The 16108-nt window shown below is 41.3% G+C and overlaps 1 protein-coding gene across 3 annotated transcripts; it reads right to left on the bottom strand.

Moving 5' to 3' along the window:
- Positions 1-9612: 9612 nt before the first annotated feature.
- On the bottom strand, positions 9613-16042 carry phr6-4 ((6-4)-photolyase). Of its 3 annotated transcripts, none has more exons than XM_069111282.1 (13): positions 15808-16042; positions 15637-15727; positions 14628-14789; positions 12740-13784; positions 12427-12678; positions 12019-12203; positions 11652-11881; positions 11353-11520; positions 11129-11269; positions 10763-10914; positions 10428-10630; positions 10311-10337; positions 9613-10139 (listed from the first exon to the last, which is right to left on the bottom strand). In XM_069111282.1, exons 4-13 carry the CDS (start codon positions 12949-12951, stop codon positions 9985-9987), a joined length of 1725 nt encoding a protein of 574 aa, XP_068967383.1. In that variant the 5' UTR covers positions 12952-13784; positions 14628-14789; positions 15637-15727; positions 15808-16042; the 3' UTR covers positions 9613-9984. The 3 variants fall into 3 exon arrangements, with proteins under 3 accessions (XP_068967383.1, XP_068967384.1, XP_068967382.1); XM_069111283.1 differs by having other exon boundaries at positions 14628-14786; XM_069111281.1 differs by having other exon boundaries at positions 12740-13038; positions 15637-16042.
- Positions 16043-16108: the final 66 nt, after the last annotated feature.

Below are 16108 nucleotides of genomic sequence, written 5' to 3'. Positions count from 1 at the left end.
CGAGAAGAGAATTATACGACGGTAGAACCGGCAACGGTTAGCACACGGAGATAAATAAACACGACGTTATCGAGGTATAAATATGTGTTCGTTTAGACATTACGATAAATAAGTATTACATTAATATAGACGTGTAACGATATAAATTATTGGAGAGAAAAGAGAGAGGAAGGGCGCGAGTGTATATGCGTACGATTGTGAGGGGCAGAGAGGAAGAGAGAGAAGAGGTGCGAAGTGAGGAGAAGAGTAAAACGATAGAGTAAACGAAAAGTAGAAAATAAGAAGAAAAAAAAATTGCAAGAGAAGCTAGAGAACATACGTTGACTAGAAAAAGAAAAAAAAAAATAAAACGTAGGAAACTGATGAATTTTTTATAGAGGAATATTCTAAAGAGATATTATGAAAATAGTGGTATAAAGGAAAAAAAATTTTGTTTTTCACGTTCTTTCCTGCACAGTGTACGTGGCTTCGAATTTTTCTTTTTCTTTTTTTTCTCGAAAACGTTGAACGTCACACACAGGATATTTACACGTTACGAAATAGCACGTGTGTAGAAGAGAAGTCTACGAAATCGATTATTTAAAGGAGAATTAAACGACACCTACCCGCAGAATAATTACTTTTTTCATTGTCCTTGAACTTTTAGCGGTAGATGGAGACACGAGAAAAAGATTGTTCACACGCTAGCGTTACCATCTTCTTCGAATCACGAAACTCGCTTGCACATACCGCGGAACACCATGACAGAATTTCAGAGGGGACGCGTTTCGTTTCAGCGTGTGGATCGTTTAAAACAGGTGAAATCGACAAAGTATATTTGGAAAGACGAGGGGTCGTTCGTCTAACGAACGATTTCACGCTGAAACGTAAACATCTGAACGCGCGTTGGAAGCGTAGGATCTCGAAGACGCGAGGGTGACCGAACGAAGCCACGAGAGCCACTATGCGGAGAAAGAAAGCAAGAGCGAGACAAGCACGGAGCGAACAGAAGAATCGTCGTCATCGTTGTGTCGTAAAATTGCAGGAGGTCGTGCACAAGAAAAGCATGTCTTATACACGTACTTACACGCGTAATAGAGGTACACGCATATACATACATGCAGCGTACACGAAAATAAGAAATGCATGCGCGGAGATAAGGAGAACAGACACTGTGTCCCGTGTGTGCATTCATTACGTTGTTAAACATTGTCCAATACATAATTGTTACTAACGTACATTTATAAGATGAACGAAGAGAGTAGCAAAACAGAAAGAGAGAGAGAGAGAGAGAGGGAGTGAGAGGGAGAGCCTGTGTGTGAGTGTTACAAGGAGAGACAGAGTGCGAAAGACAGCGCGAATGAGAAGAGGGAGGAAGAAACGAGTGAAAGTGCGAGAGGAAGGAAACGACTGCAAGCCGAAATTAACAAAGGTATGGCCAATGCACGGGAAAAAAGACATATAAATATTATAAATATATAAATAGGTATTACGCGAAAGAATTGCCAATGGGGGAGAGAGAGAGAGAGAGTGAGTGAGTGAGAGAGAGAGAGAGAGAAAGAACAAAGAAAATAAAACCATGTAGATGAAACGGTCTTAAAAAACACGATTGCTCGACTTTATGTAAATATATGTATTTACATGTATATGTATATATGTAAAGTTTACATGTATACATATGTATGTACGTTGTGTGGGTGTGTAAACGCACATGTGAACGTCCATGTATGCGCACACATGTAAACATATATACACCTGTTCGTGTATGTATGGGAACTAGCGAGAGACAAAGAAAAATACTAGCGATGCGACGTATGCGTGTGCCGAGAGCGAAAAATAACTAGTGAGAGTCTGGCTATCCGCGACTGCTTTCCGTGCAATTTTTGCGGTTGAACGAAACAGTGGGAAAGAAAAAGAAAAAAAGAAATGATATGTATAGCGGAGTATGCGAAAAGGGAAGCGTATGGCCCATAACGATCGAACATCGACGAAACGACGGTCAACGGAGAGGGGAAGGCTGCTAGACACGGTGTAGACTTTAAGGCGATTAATTTCCGGTGAGGAGCGAGAGGATGAAACGCACAATACGCAAACGCAATTACACGAGTTACATTTTTTCGCTTAAACGACAGACGAGTCCGTCAAACGGTAACCGGAGCAATAACTTGAAACGCGTTGAAATGGCAATTCTGTCGAATACGATCGCCGTGACGTTGTGCCTGAGCGAAAGACGGGAATAAGAAAAAAAAAAAAAGAAAAAGAAAGAAAGGAAAAAGAAAAGAAAGGAAACAACAAGGTGAAAGAAAGTTCGTCCGTGTTGGATGGTTAAGAGACACGGGTGTACGCGCAGCCGTCTCCGTGCGTACACACTCCGTACGTACGAACGATGACGAGTGGGAGAAGAAAAATTGAAACGGCCGAGAGGAACGCAAAGCGATAGCCAGCGCCATAAGTGATCTATTCTTTCTTCCTAGGCGACCGCCATCTAGCCCAGATTAGTTTCGGCGAAGCGACATTGGTTGTAAGAATGGTTCAGCCTGACACGAACCACGAACCATTGAATCGTAAACGCGCGTGACTCGTCGGTAACGGGTGCGCGAGGTACGTGCATTTACGCTTTATCGATTCGTAAATACGCGCGCACCTACGCGTACGCGCTTGAACGTAAACATAACCAAGACGGATAAATCGATTTTAAAGGAAGACGCACGTATTACGTTAACGCGTTAATCGTCAGGCTGGCTGGCTTTTAATTCGCGCACGATCTATCTTACTTGGAAAGCGACGATCTCTGAAACAGACTAATCTAACGTAGGGTTTTAACGATAAACGTTTCAGGAATTTGCCGGAACCACGATTAACGCGTTAAAATTTATCCAACTCTCGTAGATCTACTCTCGCGAGCTTCGCTCTTTTCGTTATTTCGTCTCTTCTCTTTCTATCGGTTCGACTCGTCTCAATTTTCTTGTCGATCATGCCTCGTCGATCGACTTCCGGTCGATATTACTTCTCTCTATCAACCGCGTTTCGCATCTTCGAGAAACGATAAACCATAAATCGGTACCAACGCCGAAATGTTTGCTCGCCAACTTTATCGTTCTCGTAGATCGCGTCTTGCTCGTTCGTTCGTTCGTTCGTTCGTTCGTTCGTTTAGAAAATGATAAGCAATGTTCTTGGACCATTAACGAAGGGAAAAATCGACGGAGTAATAAGAATATTTTCGCATCGTTGATTCCGATATAATTTTTTTATAGATTATACTAAGAAGCAGCGAAAGCAAGTGCGTGACGATAGGAAGAATGGGTAAGGAAGCATCGTGCCAAGTACACGAAATCCTTTCCTAACAGCGTATATCCGCGTTCACTGACCAAAGCTCAGCTGCGTTTCGAACGTTCTTTCGATGTTCTCGTTTCTAAAGAGTCTTTAGAGACGCGGTCGCATTTACGTTCCGATCGATCCGAAACTCCGCTCGAATCCGAGGAGCTCTCTGCGGTGCTTCCTCTTTTGTCCATCTCCTCCCTCTTTTTTCCGCTATTCGCGCTCGAAAAGAAGCAATCGATGAACGGCGATTCTGTCTCTTGTTTGGAATTCTCAATCGCGAATCGATAACAACCGTCACGCCCATTCGCGATATCGCGCTGCTAATGCGCCTAACGCGCTTCCTTACGAGAAACTACTCGTTTCTCGAAACCCGTGAACCTTCGCTGTCAAGCTCGTAGACGCGGATTTCTCAACGAATCCGTCATCTTTTGTTTCAAGGGGAAATTCGTTTCTCGCGAACGTCACGCGGACGCTGCACGCGAATATTGTTTTCACCTACAAAGGAAAAATAATAAGGTGCGAATGGGTGGAAGCACGATAATATCGTTACAGAGGTAAAAGGCCTGTGCTTCGAGCTAGACCGTTCCTTTGATCTTCCACATTTTTACGACTGTTACTGAAAATTCATTCCGACCTTTTCCACTCCCGTTTTATCATTCCCCTCTTTCCTTCTTCTTTCACCTTCTTCTTTCACCTTCTTTTCGTTTTGTCCGCGTCACCTCGCGAGATCGACGACGAGACGCGACAACGACCGTGGTCCCAGGAATCCGTACCCATCCGACTCCAGCAAGTTGTTGGTAAAAGAGTTAAGAAATTCCCCTATCCCCGTGCGATCCTCCTAACAAATTCGTTGAAAATTTTCCTTGTCCTCTTCCAATTGTTTCTTATCGTATCCTATCGTTCGTCTTCTCCTTCGTTTCTCTCTGTCTGTCTATCTATCGTCCGTCTTAGTAAGAAGAAAAAAAGCATATCGCGCGACAAGACCAAAGATCAAAAAACGAGCAAAGGACAGTCAGAAAATCGCACAATGCTGACCCTTGGCGTCAGGATCAAGGTAAAAACACTCGTTCGATCGTTCGATCGTCGATGAGAGACATTTATTTACCTAATACCGCAAATTCGCTAGTTTTACAGAAATGTTTCGATCATTCGCAGCGTTGCTTCTCTTCTTTTTCTTCTTCTTCTTCTTCTTCTTCTTCTTCTTCTTCTTCTTCTTCAGCCTTCCACGCTGTTAACGCTTTGAATCAAAGAAATCGAGACTAACGTAACGTGAAAGGGCAGATGTACGCTTCGCGTAAGGGGGCTTCGCGTGTATCCGAATCGTAGAACACGAAGAAAAGGAAAAAGGAGATGGACAACAGCTGGCTATCAGCCGTCGAGAGAGAAGTTTTGGGTGAGGACTAGTTTGAGCGGTGCTCGAGTTTCGACGAGGAGGCTAACCATGGACACGATGATAAGATGAAAAAAGGTGAGAGAGAGGGGGGAGGAAGAGAGAGAGAGAGAGAGAGAGACTGAGAGTACTGCCACATAAAATTAGCGAGAGAAAAAGTTGAAGCAAGAGAGTGTCGAAGAAATAGGGTTGGAACGGTGAAGGGATAGAACACGTGGGTGTGTGTACGTGTGCGTGTACGTGCATACAATGTGTGCGTGACAGAGGGAGAGAGGCAAGAGGTGCAGACTACGTATTGATTTCGCAAGTCTCCCAACATAGAGCGTTTGCATAAAACAGGCCAGCAGCCTGTCGACGTCGACGTCGACGTTTACGTAGTCACAGTCGTGGTGGTTTCGTAACCGGGAACGTTTGCCCGTTTCTTCTTTCCTTCCTTTTTCTTTTTCTTTCTCTTTCTTCGATTATCGTTTCTCTTGTTATCGCGACTTATACCTACGACCGCCTATGAAACAAAGTTTAACCGAGACGACCCACTGGTATGAAAGTACGACGACGAATTAAACTACCGATTTGTTCGGAAAACGTCTCGTTGCGCAACTTCCGATCTAGTCGACGTAAATTTCACGGGTGAAACAAGCACATCGGAAGCGTTTTTTCCTCTTTTTTTTTTTTTTTTTTTTTTTTTGTTCCAGAACAAATCTGAACGAATTCCTTCTCGTATCGTCGAGAATCTTCCAATGACTTTTTTGGTAATTTTGTCATTTGCTGCTTCCCCCCTCCCGTCCCCCTTCCCCTACCCTCTCTCTCTTTCTCGCTCGTTTGCCCACTCAACTGCTTTCTTCACACGAAATAAGTTTGAAATGTAAGCGATTCACAATCCACGTTCTTCGCGGATAAATCCCCCACGTCCTCCCCCTCCAGAAAAAATCCGGCCTCAGGTTTCGGTCGTTTAGCCTGGCATTTCTTTGAAAAGAACTCGATCGTTTGCGCGACCTTCGATCGACCGGAAGTCTGTCACAATTTATCGCGAAACGAACGAATTATATAAAAAATCAAGTACGTGCGTATACAAGTATGAATGCGTGCATGCAAGAGCGAACGAAAAATATGAGAGAGAGAGAGAGAGAGGGAGAGAGAGAGAGAGAAAGTTAAAAGAGCCACTGCCTTAGCGACAGCAGGATTTGTGCTAGAAACAAGGCCTTAGAAAGTAACAAACCAGAAACATAATTAGAGTTAAGTAAGTCTGTTGTTGTTAACCAAAAAAAAAAAGAAAAAGATAACGGTACTTAGAGAAATCAGGAGGACAAAAATGTTGAACGTATTGTAAAACTAATTAGCAGTTGTATTTAAGCGCGTAACGTAAATATATACTTAACCCCTCGTGCCCGCAATTAAATAGGCGTATTAACGCATAGTTTTATGTAGGATTATTAAACGTCGCTTGTCGCATACGAAGATAGAGAATACGAAAGGGCGGGAAGCGAGATGGAAAACAGAGGAGATCGGTGATAAAAAAAAAAAAAAAAAAAGAGAGGGAGAGGAAGGAGGAAAATGGAAAAGGAAGGGCGAACACGGAAAGAGAAAAGGAAAACGAGGAAACGGTGAGAAGAACGCGTCGCTTTTATTATACGAGTATCGGTACTCGCGAAATTCTTTGTCTTTCTCTTTGACTTTGTTTTCTGCTCTTGCCTTACGAAAACAACCATATGAAACGAAACGAAATGAAATGAAACGAAGCGAAGGAAAGAGAGGAAAACAGGACGCGCGCCGATCGTGGATGCGCGTATCGGCCACGATACCAGAGGAGAGAATCGTCGAACGGACGACATGTTCGATGGAGGAAAATGAGATTTCCGATAGCGTGTCGCACTCAAAACTACCACTTTAAATCCGATGTTAGCGTAGCGTACGTATCGTAAGCTGTCGACATTTATACTATGAACTATGAGTAATTGTAGCGATCATTGTGAACATAGTTAATAGTATAGATTAGTTAACCGCACTAATTGTACCGAAAAGTGGATTACATTTAATTCCGAAAATAATTATCGAAGTCTACTTCAATAACGCGTACTTACGTTGTACGCGAATCAAGCCGAGTTAAACGAACGAAAGAGTGACTAACATACAAAAGTGAAGAAGAATGAAAATGTGAGATAAATGTGTGTGTGAGAAAGTACGTTTGAGAGCGTGTGTGTAAATGAAAAAGTGGGAAAAGAAAAGAATTTGGCGAAGGGGAAAAGGATGCAACGTGAAATTCGACGATGGATAAGAATCGAATGTATTCTCGAAGTGAAGGAAGAAATAGAAAGAATTAGACAAATTGCGGGCGCAAATGGCCGTGCATGCATGGACTTGTGCATGTATATTCGATCTGGCGTGTGTTTCTTCAAAATGCGTCGCGGAAATAAAACGAATCTACGAAATCGTGATAGTCGACATAACCTCTGAAACGACGACTCGGCGCAAACCGAGTAACAAGCATCTTTCAGTATATTCGCCTATTTTCGGTATTCGCGATCGTTGTACGGCCACCTACGTACGATGAAAATCACGTGCAAGTACACGTACACGTACACGTATACCACGTATGCGATACGATTTAATTATCAAAAATATGGTTGTTTCGAGCCCATTCATCAGCCTACACGATAATTTACCCCGAGATCTCAAGATATCGGATTGCAACGTCCTTTTTCAAATATTTGCCCCACGAAACAGCGACCATTGAAATGCGATCAATTATCCGTTAACTAATTAGGTTATTGATTTGATCTAGTTTCTAGAGTCTACTACTGGTAATAGCTTCCCCGTACACGTGACCTACACATTATACATTCGTGCACGCAAACACGTGCCACGTTGGACTGTACCATTCCAAGACGCGCACAAAAATCGAGATTCGATCAACTTTCTTCCGTCAAGTCTAATGGAATTTTTCCTAAAACTCGATCTTCTTTTCTCCGATTATTTTACGACGAAATGTTAAAATGTATCGACGCCATTTTCCTCGCACGATAACAGCTCAAAGATCGTCGACTCATCGAATTCGGCGATACGATCAAAGCGATATCTCTAACCTCTGATTTATCGACTAACTCTCTCAAAGTTTGTTCTCTCGACGTAGAAAGAACGTTGTCGGCGAAACCTCGACGTTCGTTTACATTTGCTAGCGCAGCGTTGCTTTATACCAGTGAGAAAATCGTGCAGATTTTTATTGCTTTCGCGAAACGAAGACAAATCTTTATCTAGGAAGGACTTTCACTTTGGTGTATAGCTCTTCCTTGGCTATAATGCACGATCTTGAGATGTACGTGCGGGTGAGTGTGCGTGCGTGTATGAGAAATAAAAAGAAAGGAAGTTGCATCGAAAATACGAGTACAAAGTGCACAAGTAACGGGAAAATTAAAGCTGCCGTTTTAATCCACGAGCGAAACGAGATCACGAAGCTTCCTTTCGTAATCTTTATCGCCTTTTCTTTCTTTCTTCGATCTCTTCGTTTACTACCTAGCAATTCTCGCAACAAATCACTGCTTGTTCGTCGGTTGCTCAAACTTCCAGAATTCGACTTTCAAATGGGAAGTTACGTTTTTAATTCTGATCGAATGTCAATAGGAAACAGAGTAAGCAGCCAAATCGCTGCTTTGTAGATCACAGGAAAGAAAAAACCGGCGTTAAGAAACGTATCTTACGATACTTACAGTATATATATATATATATATAGTATAATATATATACTATATATATACTATATATATACTATATATAGGAAAAGAACGCGTTATCCTGATAATAGCCGATTCTTGGTAACGCTACGCATTTTGGAGACTTATTAACGTGGTCATAGAAATTTGCAAGTTTCTGATTCTTGTGCTGCACGGGGAATATACTACGAGGCATATAAGCATTTATAAAATACACAAGAAATGCGCAACACGAACAACTAACAGCCCTATAAGATGAATAAATCTGTAATTTAAGAGCGAACGCACGAACGAAGGAACAAAAGAAAGAAAAGAGAGGAAGATGAGGTAAATACGAATGTAAGTGAGAGAAGATCGTGCGCGTGGTATGCATATGCGTATGTATGGGCGTGCGAGCAGCAGAGAGAAAGGAACTTTGCAAAAGAGAAACATTAGAGTTCCGTCTTTGAGTGTTGAAGAATGTTCATTTGTAATTGTTTAAATCTAACGAGAAATGTACTGTAAAACTATAAGTACTATAGGCACTAAAAATATATCATTTGTTGACATGAAAAAATAAAAAAATGATCCCAGTAATGTAAATTATTCCTGGCACGATGCCGTGCGAACGATCGGCGTGAGTACAAATACACATACGCGCGCATTGCAGCGATGTAAACGTCTTTAGCAACGACGAAAGTTATAAGCGTAAAGAGAACGATACGTTGTGCCGTGTTAAGGATTATTAGGTAAGAAACGCGATTCTCTACTTTCTAGACGAATCGGTCTGCGATTCGATGGAAAACAAAAAATACGTCAATTAGATACCTCGTCGAGTCTTCGTCTCATCAAGGTTCAGGCTCGGCAATACTAAACTCCTTTCTCAACACTTGTCCCTATCAAAGAACATACCTTGAGGGATAAATGTTCGAAACGAGTAAATTGTTGGTGTTCAGAGTAACGCTTGTGCATATTTTTTTAACGAATTCTCCCCATTTGATCATATTACTGGTCGACATATCGTTTGTTTCATTTTTTAGTTTCTTTTAATTTCCTTTATCACCTTTTCCCGCCTAGTAAGTAACGATGAAACTTTATGTGCGGTAAGTAGGATATCGTTCTTTGTACGATAAATCGTAGCTAATGTATACGATGGTTTTAGTTTAATGTATAGAAACAAAGAATGGCAGGGATCGGTATAGCTGAATGCACAATCAGAAGCAATTATTATGAAACAAGTTTGCATGAAAAATTTTTATTTACGACGTATAATGGATGTATTATGTACAACGATTGGAATTATAAAATTCGTCTCATCGTCATTTTTCTTGCCATAACGTTCAAGTTTTACGTTTCTTGTTTCGAAACATACTTCTAAATACAAACGAACATTTGAACAGATACGACGGATGGCTTTGCTTTCGCTGCAAATAACTTTTACAAACTATTAACGATTATACGCGTTACGATGAATTACAATTAAGATGATTCCAGCATCGACGTAATGACGGCAAATAAATAAGTGTGAATTAAGTAGAAATAGGAAATAATCAAAATTTCGTTTCTTCGGATTATCGCCTAATTGCTTCGATGACGTCAGTGTAGTCGTCGTTATTGATGTTGATGGTGCTGTTGCTGATGTTGCGTTGTCTTGGCAAGAGCTTCCATCTTGGATTGATTCTCCGGGGGAGGCGGAGATTGCTTCGTCTTCTTCTTTTCTTCCTCGTTCTCTTTTACCGATGGAGGTGGTAGTGCATTCAATAAACCTTGTCGAAAAAAGCTATTTGTTATATATTTGTTGTTTGTACATAAGGAAGACGATATATAGAATATACTTTCGTTTTAAGAGATATACCTTAGTTTATACCTTAAAAGTACATACTTCTGAGTAAATTGAACGATAAAGAAGGTAAAAATGAATGGTATAAATGGCTTACCAACTGTTTCTCCTTTAAGGGAGGCGCCTGCAACGATAAAAAAAGATAGAAACAATATTTTCACACTTTAAATATCAAACGTTTAAGATTCTGCTAAAGAGCGAGTCGAGAACATACCGTTTCCACGATATTTGTTTAATTGCTGATAGACTTGCTTCATTCTCTCGATGTTGATCCTGGAGCTCTTGCTGTGATTCACCATCGGTAATGAATAGTCTTTGCCAATAATACATTTGGCTGCACGTTGCACGCTAAGTGGTGCGTTCCACGGTTCATGAATATATCTCGTAGGAAAATTTTTCAAGATCGGCAAGTATCGCCTGTATCAAAATAAAATACAAAAGAAAACAAATCACGAGACGAAGTCATCCGGTATCGTGTAGTATAGATTACGAGATGTCGAAAGTTAAAATCACACTTGAAACTCTAATGCCGAAGTAAACTAAAGTTACCTAATGTAATCGCCATTCGGATCAGCTTTTCTGCCGAATCTCACCGGGCAATAGCAGTGGAAGAATTGTTGGAAGAAAGAACTGCACGACAACCACATCCACATTCCCGCGTTCACCGACCAATCAGCATCTAGCAACAACTCGTCGAACACCTTTGACAAAAATTTCGATTAACTTTGTATCTCACTAAACGAACTGGCAACCAATATGGCAAGAAAGATGATCGACAGAGATGAAACTAATGGGACAAACGTCGAACGAAACGGACTTAAGTAGTTTTATGATATCGCGAGACAGCAAAGTATGCTATAGTTAATCCTCTAGAATGCTAGTCGAAATGTCAATGTATAACAAGTGGCATTTTACCTTCATTCCTTCTTCCCAGGAGATCCAAAGGTCGCCTCTGGTCAAGAAACAGGCGACCGCGTGTCTAGCCAAGTGATGTATCCAACCTTCTTCTCTTAGTTGTGTCATGATCGCATCGATCCAGGGAAATCCCGTTTGGCCCTGTCCGACAAACGTCTTTTATGATATTTTTTATGAAAACTCAACAAATAACGGACGATTTGTCCATAAACGAATTCACTCACGTTTGCCCACTTGGCAAGTGCTTCGACATTCTTGTCCCAAGGGATTTGCACGCAAATTGGATTACCCTGCATCCGATCGAAATTTGGGTTCTTCGTAGCAGCGCAGTAAAAAAATTCACGCCATAAAAGTTGTCCGTGCAACGAAAGCGGTGGTACGGCTTTCTTTATCTATAAAACATTAATACGAATCGAACTCGTGTAATCTTTCAATCGAATGCCGATAATTGTGACTAATTTATAATTTATAATCGCAGCAGTTGCGATCCACATCGATCAAATAATAGATAACGTTACCTTACCTTCTTATAGAGATCAGTGAGCTGATAATAAAACAGCCGGGTACTCAAGCATCCGAATCGTAAATAAGGTGAAAGACCGGTTTGACTGGGCAACAATGATTGCGGGGTCATTTTCGGTCTGCCGAAACTAGCCACCCAGGCCTTCCTTTCTAGATGACGCTCCAACCGTGCCAGAGCCTCGCTTTCGCCTCCAACCCATACAGGCGGAAGAAGACCCTCCGTGTCGAAGCCTGTTAATCATTAGAATAACTAACTCCTTACAACGAAACTCTTGATCCAGTTCCCTCTACATAGCCGACTTACGAGAACGACGTCGCCGTCGAATCACTCGAAATAATATACGCGATAAACAAACACGTAAATTTACCAAGTTCTTCGAGCGTCGGAACACCGTAATGATCATCGTGATCCTCTTTCAGAGGGGTGTAGGCCGAACCTATGCAAGCAGAAGTGACAGTCGGCACCGATGGTTCTGGAGGATCCATACTGGCAACCACATTTTGAAATTGATGATAAGTCAACGGTGGCTTGCCTCCGTTCCTCTCGATGATCCTGAAACGCGAAAGGTACGATCATCGATACTCGCTGACATCGTGACATACGGGAAAGAATATTATCACGAAATTTATAAATATTATTGGAAGAGAAAAAAACATTACACCACTGGAAGAACTAGAGGATAGCTCGTGACGTCTATCGACGACCGATAACCGGCTAGGGAAGAGAAGCGAATTTAAGAATGGAAGGTTGATCGAATGAAAGTATTTCGACTCACTCGTCCAACTTGTAAAGAGTATGCGAGACCTTTTGAACCACCGAGATACCAAGCTCCTTGCAGAGTGCCGAGATGTTGTGGTCTCGGACGCGTCCGAATGGCTCTGGATCTTCCTCGAAGGTCAAATTCGTGGTACCCCATTCCTTGAACAATTTCGGTAGAGCGTCCGCCGGCTGACCTCTTATCACGAATAGTCTGGAGTTTAATTTTCTCAAGGAGCAGTCGAGATCTTCCAAACACTGTAGCAAGAACCTGTGGAAAAACCGAATTGTAAAGCAAACTGTATTCGTTAAACGTTAACTCTCGTACTCACCTCCATTTATTGATGCCAACGTTGGTACTTCCGGCGAACCATGGATCCAAAACGAATACGCAACGAAACGTAGTGGCTCCGGTAAGACCTTCCCTCAGCGAAGGATTATCGTGAAGCCTGAGACCTTTGCGAAACCAATGAACCGTATGCTTTCCACCCTCACCACGCACCGTCACATCCGGATTTATCTCGCTGCTACGACTACCCGTCATTTCCCCTCCTCCTGCTGGGTCGATTTTCTTCAAATTCGTCTTTTCTCCTCTCGATTTTTTCAAATTTTCGGTAATAACAGCGGTGTTCTATCAAACAAGCAGCACATTTTTAAACAACTAAACAGCTCTCCCTCTGCTCTTTGTATCTGTCCCTGCGTGTTCTTGTCACTGTTTCACAGGCACAGAGTACACACACAGTCGCGCGTACATACAGACGCGGGCGCGCGCACACGCACATACATATACGCACACGAACACAGACGCAACATTCTTTAACATTTCTTTTTATTTTCTTGCCCTCCCCTCATTCCTTTTCCCTCCCTATGTTTTCCTTTTTTCGTCGTTCCCCTCCTAGGAGAGAAATAATCCGAAGGATGCACTTCTTTGTAAATTTTTAACTTAACCACCAAAAATGGAGCAGTATCTTCAGTCTTCGAGTATCATCGTCGTGACAAATCGATTTCGTCTCGTTTTTACGTCATCAAGGTCGAGAACAAGATCGATCGATTTACTATTCTCTCGATTGAGATTTTCTACCGTCTATAGAAAGGAAGAATTCCTGCCGCTCAAACGTGATCGATTTATATCGCGCGCCACTATCTATTCTCTTCGTAGTTTCTATAGGTTTGACTTTTCCTTATCTTCTCCAATTGGTCCTTTCTTTTGTTTTTTGCTACGTCTCTAGCGCCTTTTAATCTTATTTGTCTTTCAGCATCATTCGATCATTTAGTAGTAGCTAGAAGTAGCTATTATGTAGAAGTTCTTTAAACAGAACGGTCCCAGGAGAGAAGTTAGAGGAAGAAAGCACGGTAGACGATATCGGGGTATGTTGTCTGGAAATTTGTTTTACTTTGCATTATAATCTTATAAAACACTCTTGCAACAGTAGGTCTCGATCATTCCGATTTAGTCCGATACGAGCTTCGCATACACCCCCAAAGAACAATGAAAAAGAAAGAGAGAGCAATGAATCAACGAACCCGTGCGTCGGTATATCATGCATCGCCTAATTTCTACGTCCGACACATTTCCGATATTTCTACTGTGGTGCACGTTACGCGCCAACTGACGTATGACGTATCACGGTCGACTCTACTGTAGTACGCAGGGAGGGGAATCGATAGTAACAGGCGTTCGGTTTATCGTTGCCGTGTTATTATGTCACACTTGTAACATTTAGAAATGTCTACGCGAACGTAAATACCCTCTGTTAAGTTCCGTTCACCCGTGTCAATCGTCTTCTTAAACCTTCGTACCAGAAAAGAAGAGTGACGATTAACGCGTTATTATCGCGATATAACGTGTTATTTCGATGAATGGCGGCAGGTATTAAGATACAAATTGGAAATTTATCGCACTGTGGCTAGCTACCGCAACTTCTATCGATTACGATTGGAACGATCAATCAGAACCCGAACAGTCAAAATCACAGAAGTATTATATCCCTCTATTAGTTATTTCTATTTATAAGCAAATCCGTAAAGACATTAGAACTAAATATGAATAAAAAATAATGAAATAAAGTCTATCAACGATACGACGTATGACAAATAATATATGTATTGTAGTATTAGGTTTTTCTTTCTGTGAATTAATTCCAGGCCGATTCACGTAACTAGCACTCCCCGTCATGCCCGAATATAGACGAGTATTATATAATTATATGATTGTAATACCTGTTTCTCGGAACGTGAAGTTTCGTGGACGGAGCTCTTTCGCAGCCACTGTCTATTCTCCTTGAAATTGATTTCGGTGATCGATTGATTACCGGCATCCTTCGTTTAACGTGCAAATTGTCACAGCACACATCCTCAACGATAGGTCTTCAACTTGATCTACTACGATAAGAACCAACAGCATCAGCAATATCGAATGGTATATCTACGAGGCGATCGAGCTTTCTGACTTCAAAATTACTCTCTTAAATCCAAAGTTATAACTCTTCTAAGAATAATGTTTAATTTTCTACGGTCTTTTTATAAGATCCCTTTATAAAATCCTTGTACAATTAAAATCGTTTAAATTTAATTAATTAAGTAAAATTCATTTAGACGCTAAATAATTTCGATAATATTTTGCAATTTATATTTTTCCCTATATGCTATTGCTATAATCGCTCTCTTTTAATGGCTTGAAAAATGTGACGCAAATATTATAAATCTCTGCACATAGTCGTGAAGTCGGGGTTCTGTCGATAAAAAAGGACGCGGCATAACGATACTTGCTTCTCAATATGTACTGTTTCATTTAATGTTAAGCGATTCGATCGAAGAGAAAATTTTACATTCGATAATGGCTGTATGTGTTACATATATCCATAAAACAAAAGTGAAACAAATGTAAATAAACAAGTACAACAATTTGATAAATCGTTGCAGCAAAGATTGATTAGATAACACAAAAGCTGCATGTGCTTATCTGCGATTAATGTTTACTTGTAAATATCGATCATCCAATTATAGAATGAATATTGTATCAATCGACAAGAGATCGTTAGATGATCGATGAAAAGCAGGAAAGACACGCTTTAAAACTTTAAGATGATACAAGATAAAGATGGTTGGTTAAGAATGTCACTACTAGCAACGGAAGATTGCGTTGCGATAACCGGAATTAGCAAGGGAGCGAAGGTGAAATACATTGGGAAACAAAACGTCTAACGTGCATTTACGAACGAACACTTACAATCGTGTGGATGCGCGGACATTTTAATGTATCCGAATTCGCGATATTGTTGAACGTTAGTTAAACGACGCACTGGACAAACTTATCAGAACTAGAAAAAACAGCATACACATTCGATTTAATATTCCACGCGTTTAGATGATTGAATGATCATGCAAAGATAATAGTAACTCATTGGCAAGATCGGCGGCGATTGTTGCGACCGGTGAAATTCGATACTTGTTTCGGATAATGGAATTTTTCCAGCTTTCCGGGAGAACGAACGTAAAAGTAATTTGCAACGAACGAACGAACGAACATGGATGCGAAACGCGCACAAGAAACAGTTGCTCGCATATGCCAACGTACAACGTACAACTTGTCCAGTAGACATAGAGAAGGAGAGATATGCTGTAAGAGCAAGGGGACGCGGAGCCACGCCGAATGCAACGTGACAGCGTCCCCGCGTACCTTGCAATTGGCCAACTCGATC

This window comes from Bombus flavifrons, chromosome 4, assembly GCF_040668555.2.
Source record: "Bombus flavifrons isolate JBK064 chromosome 4, iyBomFlav1_principal, whole genome shotgun sequence".
NCBI lineage: Eukaryota > Metazoa > Arthropoda > Insecta > Hymenoptera > Apidae > Bombus > Bombus flavifrons.
Note: the sequence above shows the minus strand (reverse complement) of the source record. Positions and strands in the feature narration are given on the sequence as shown.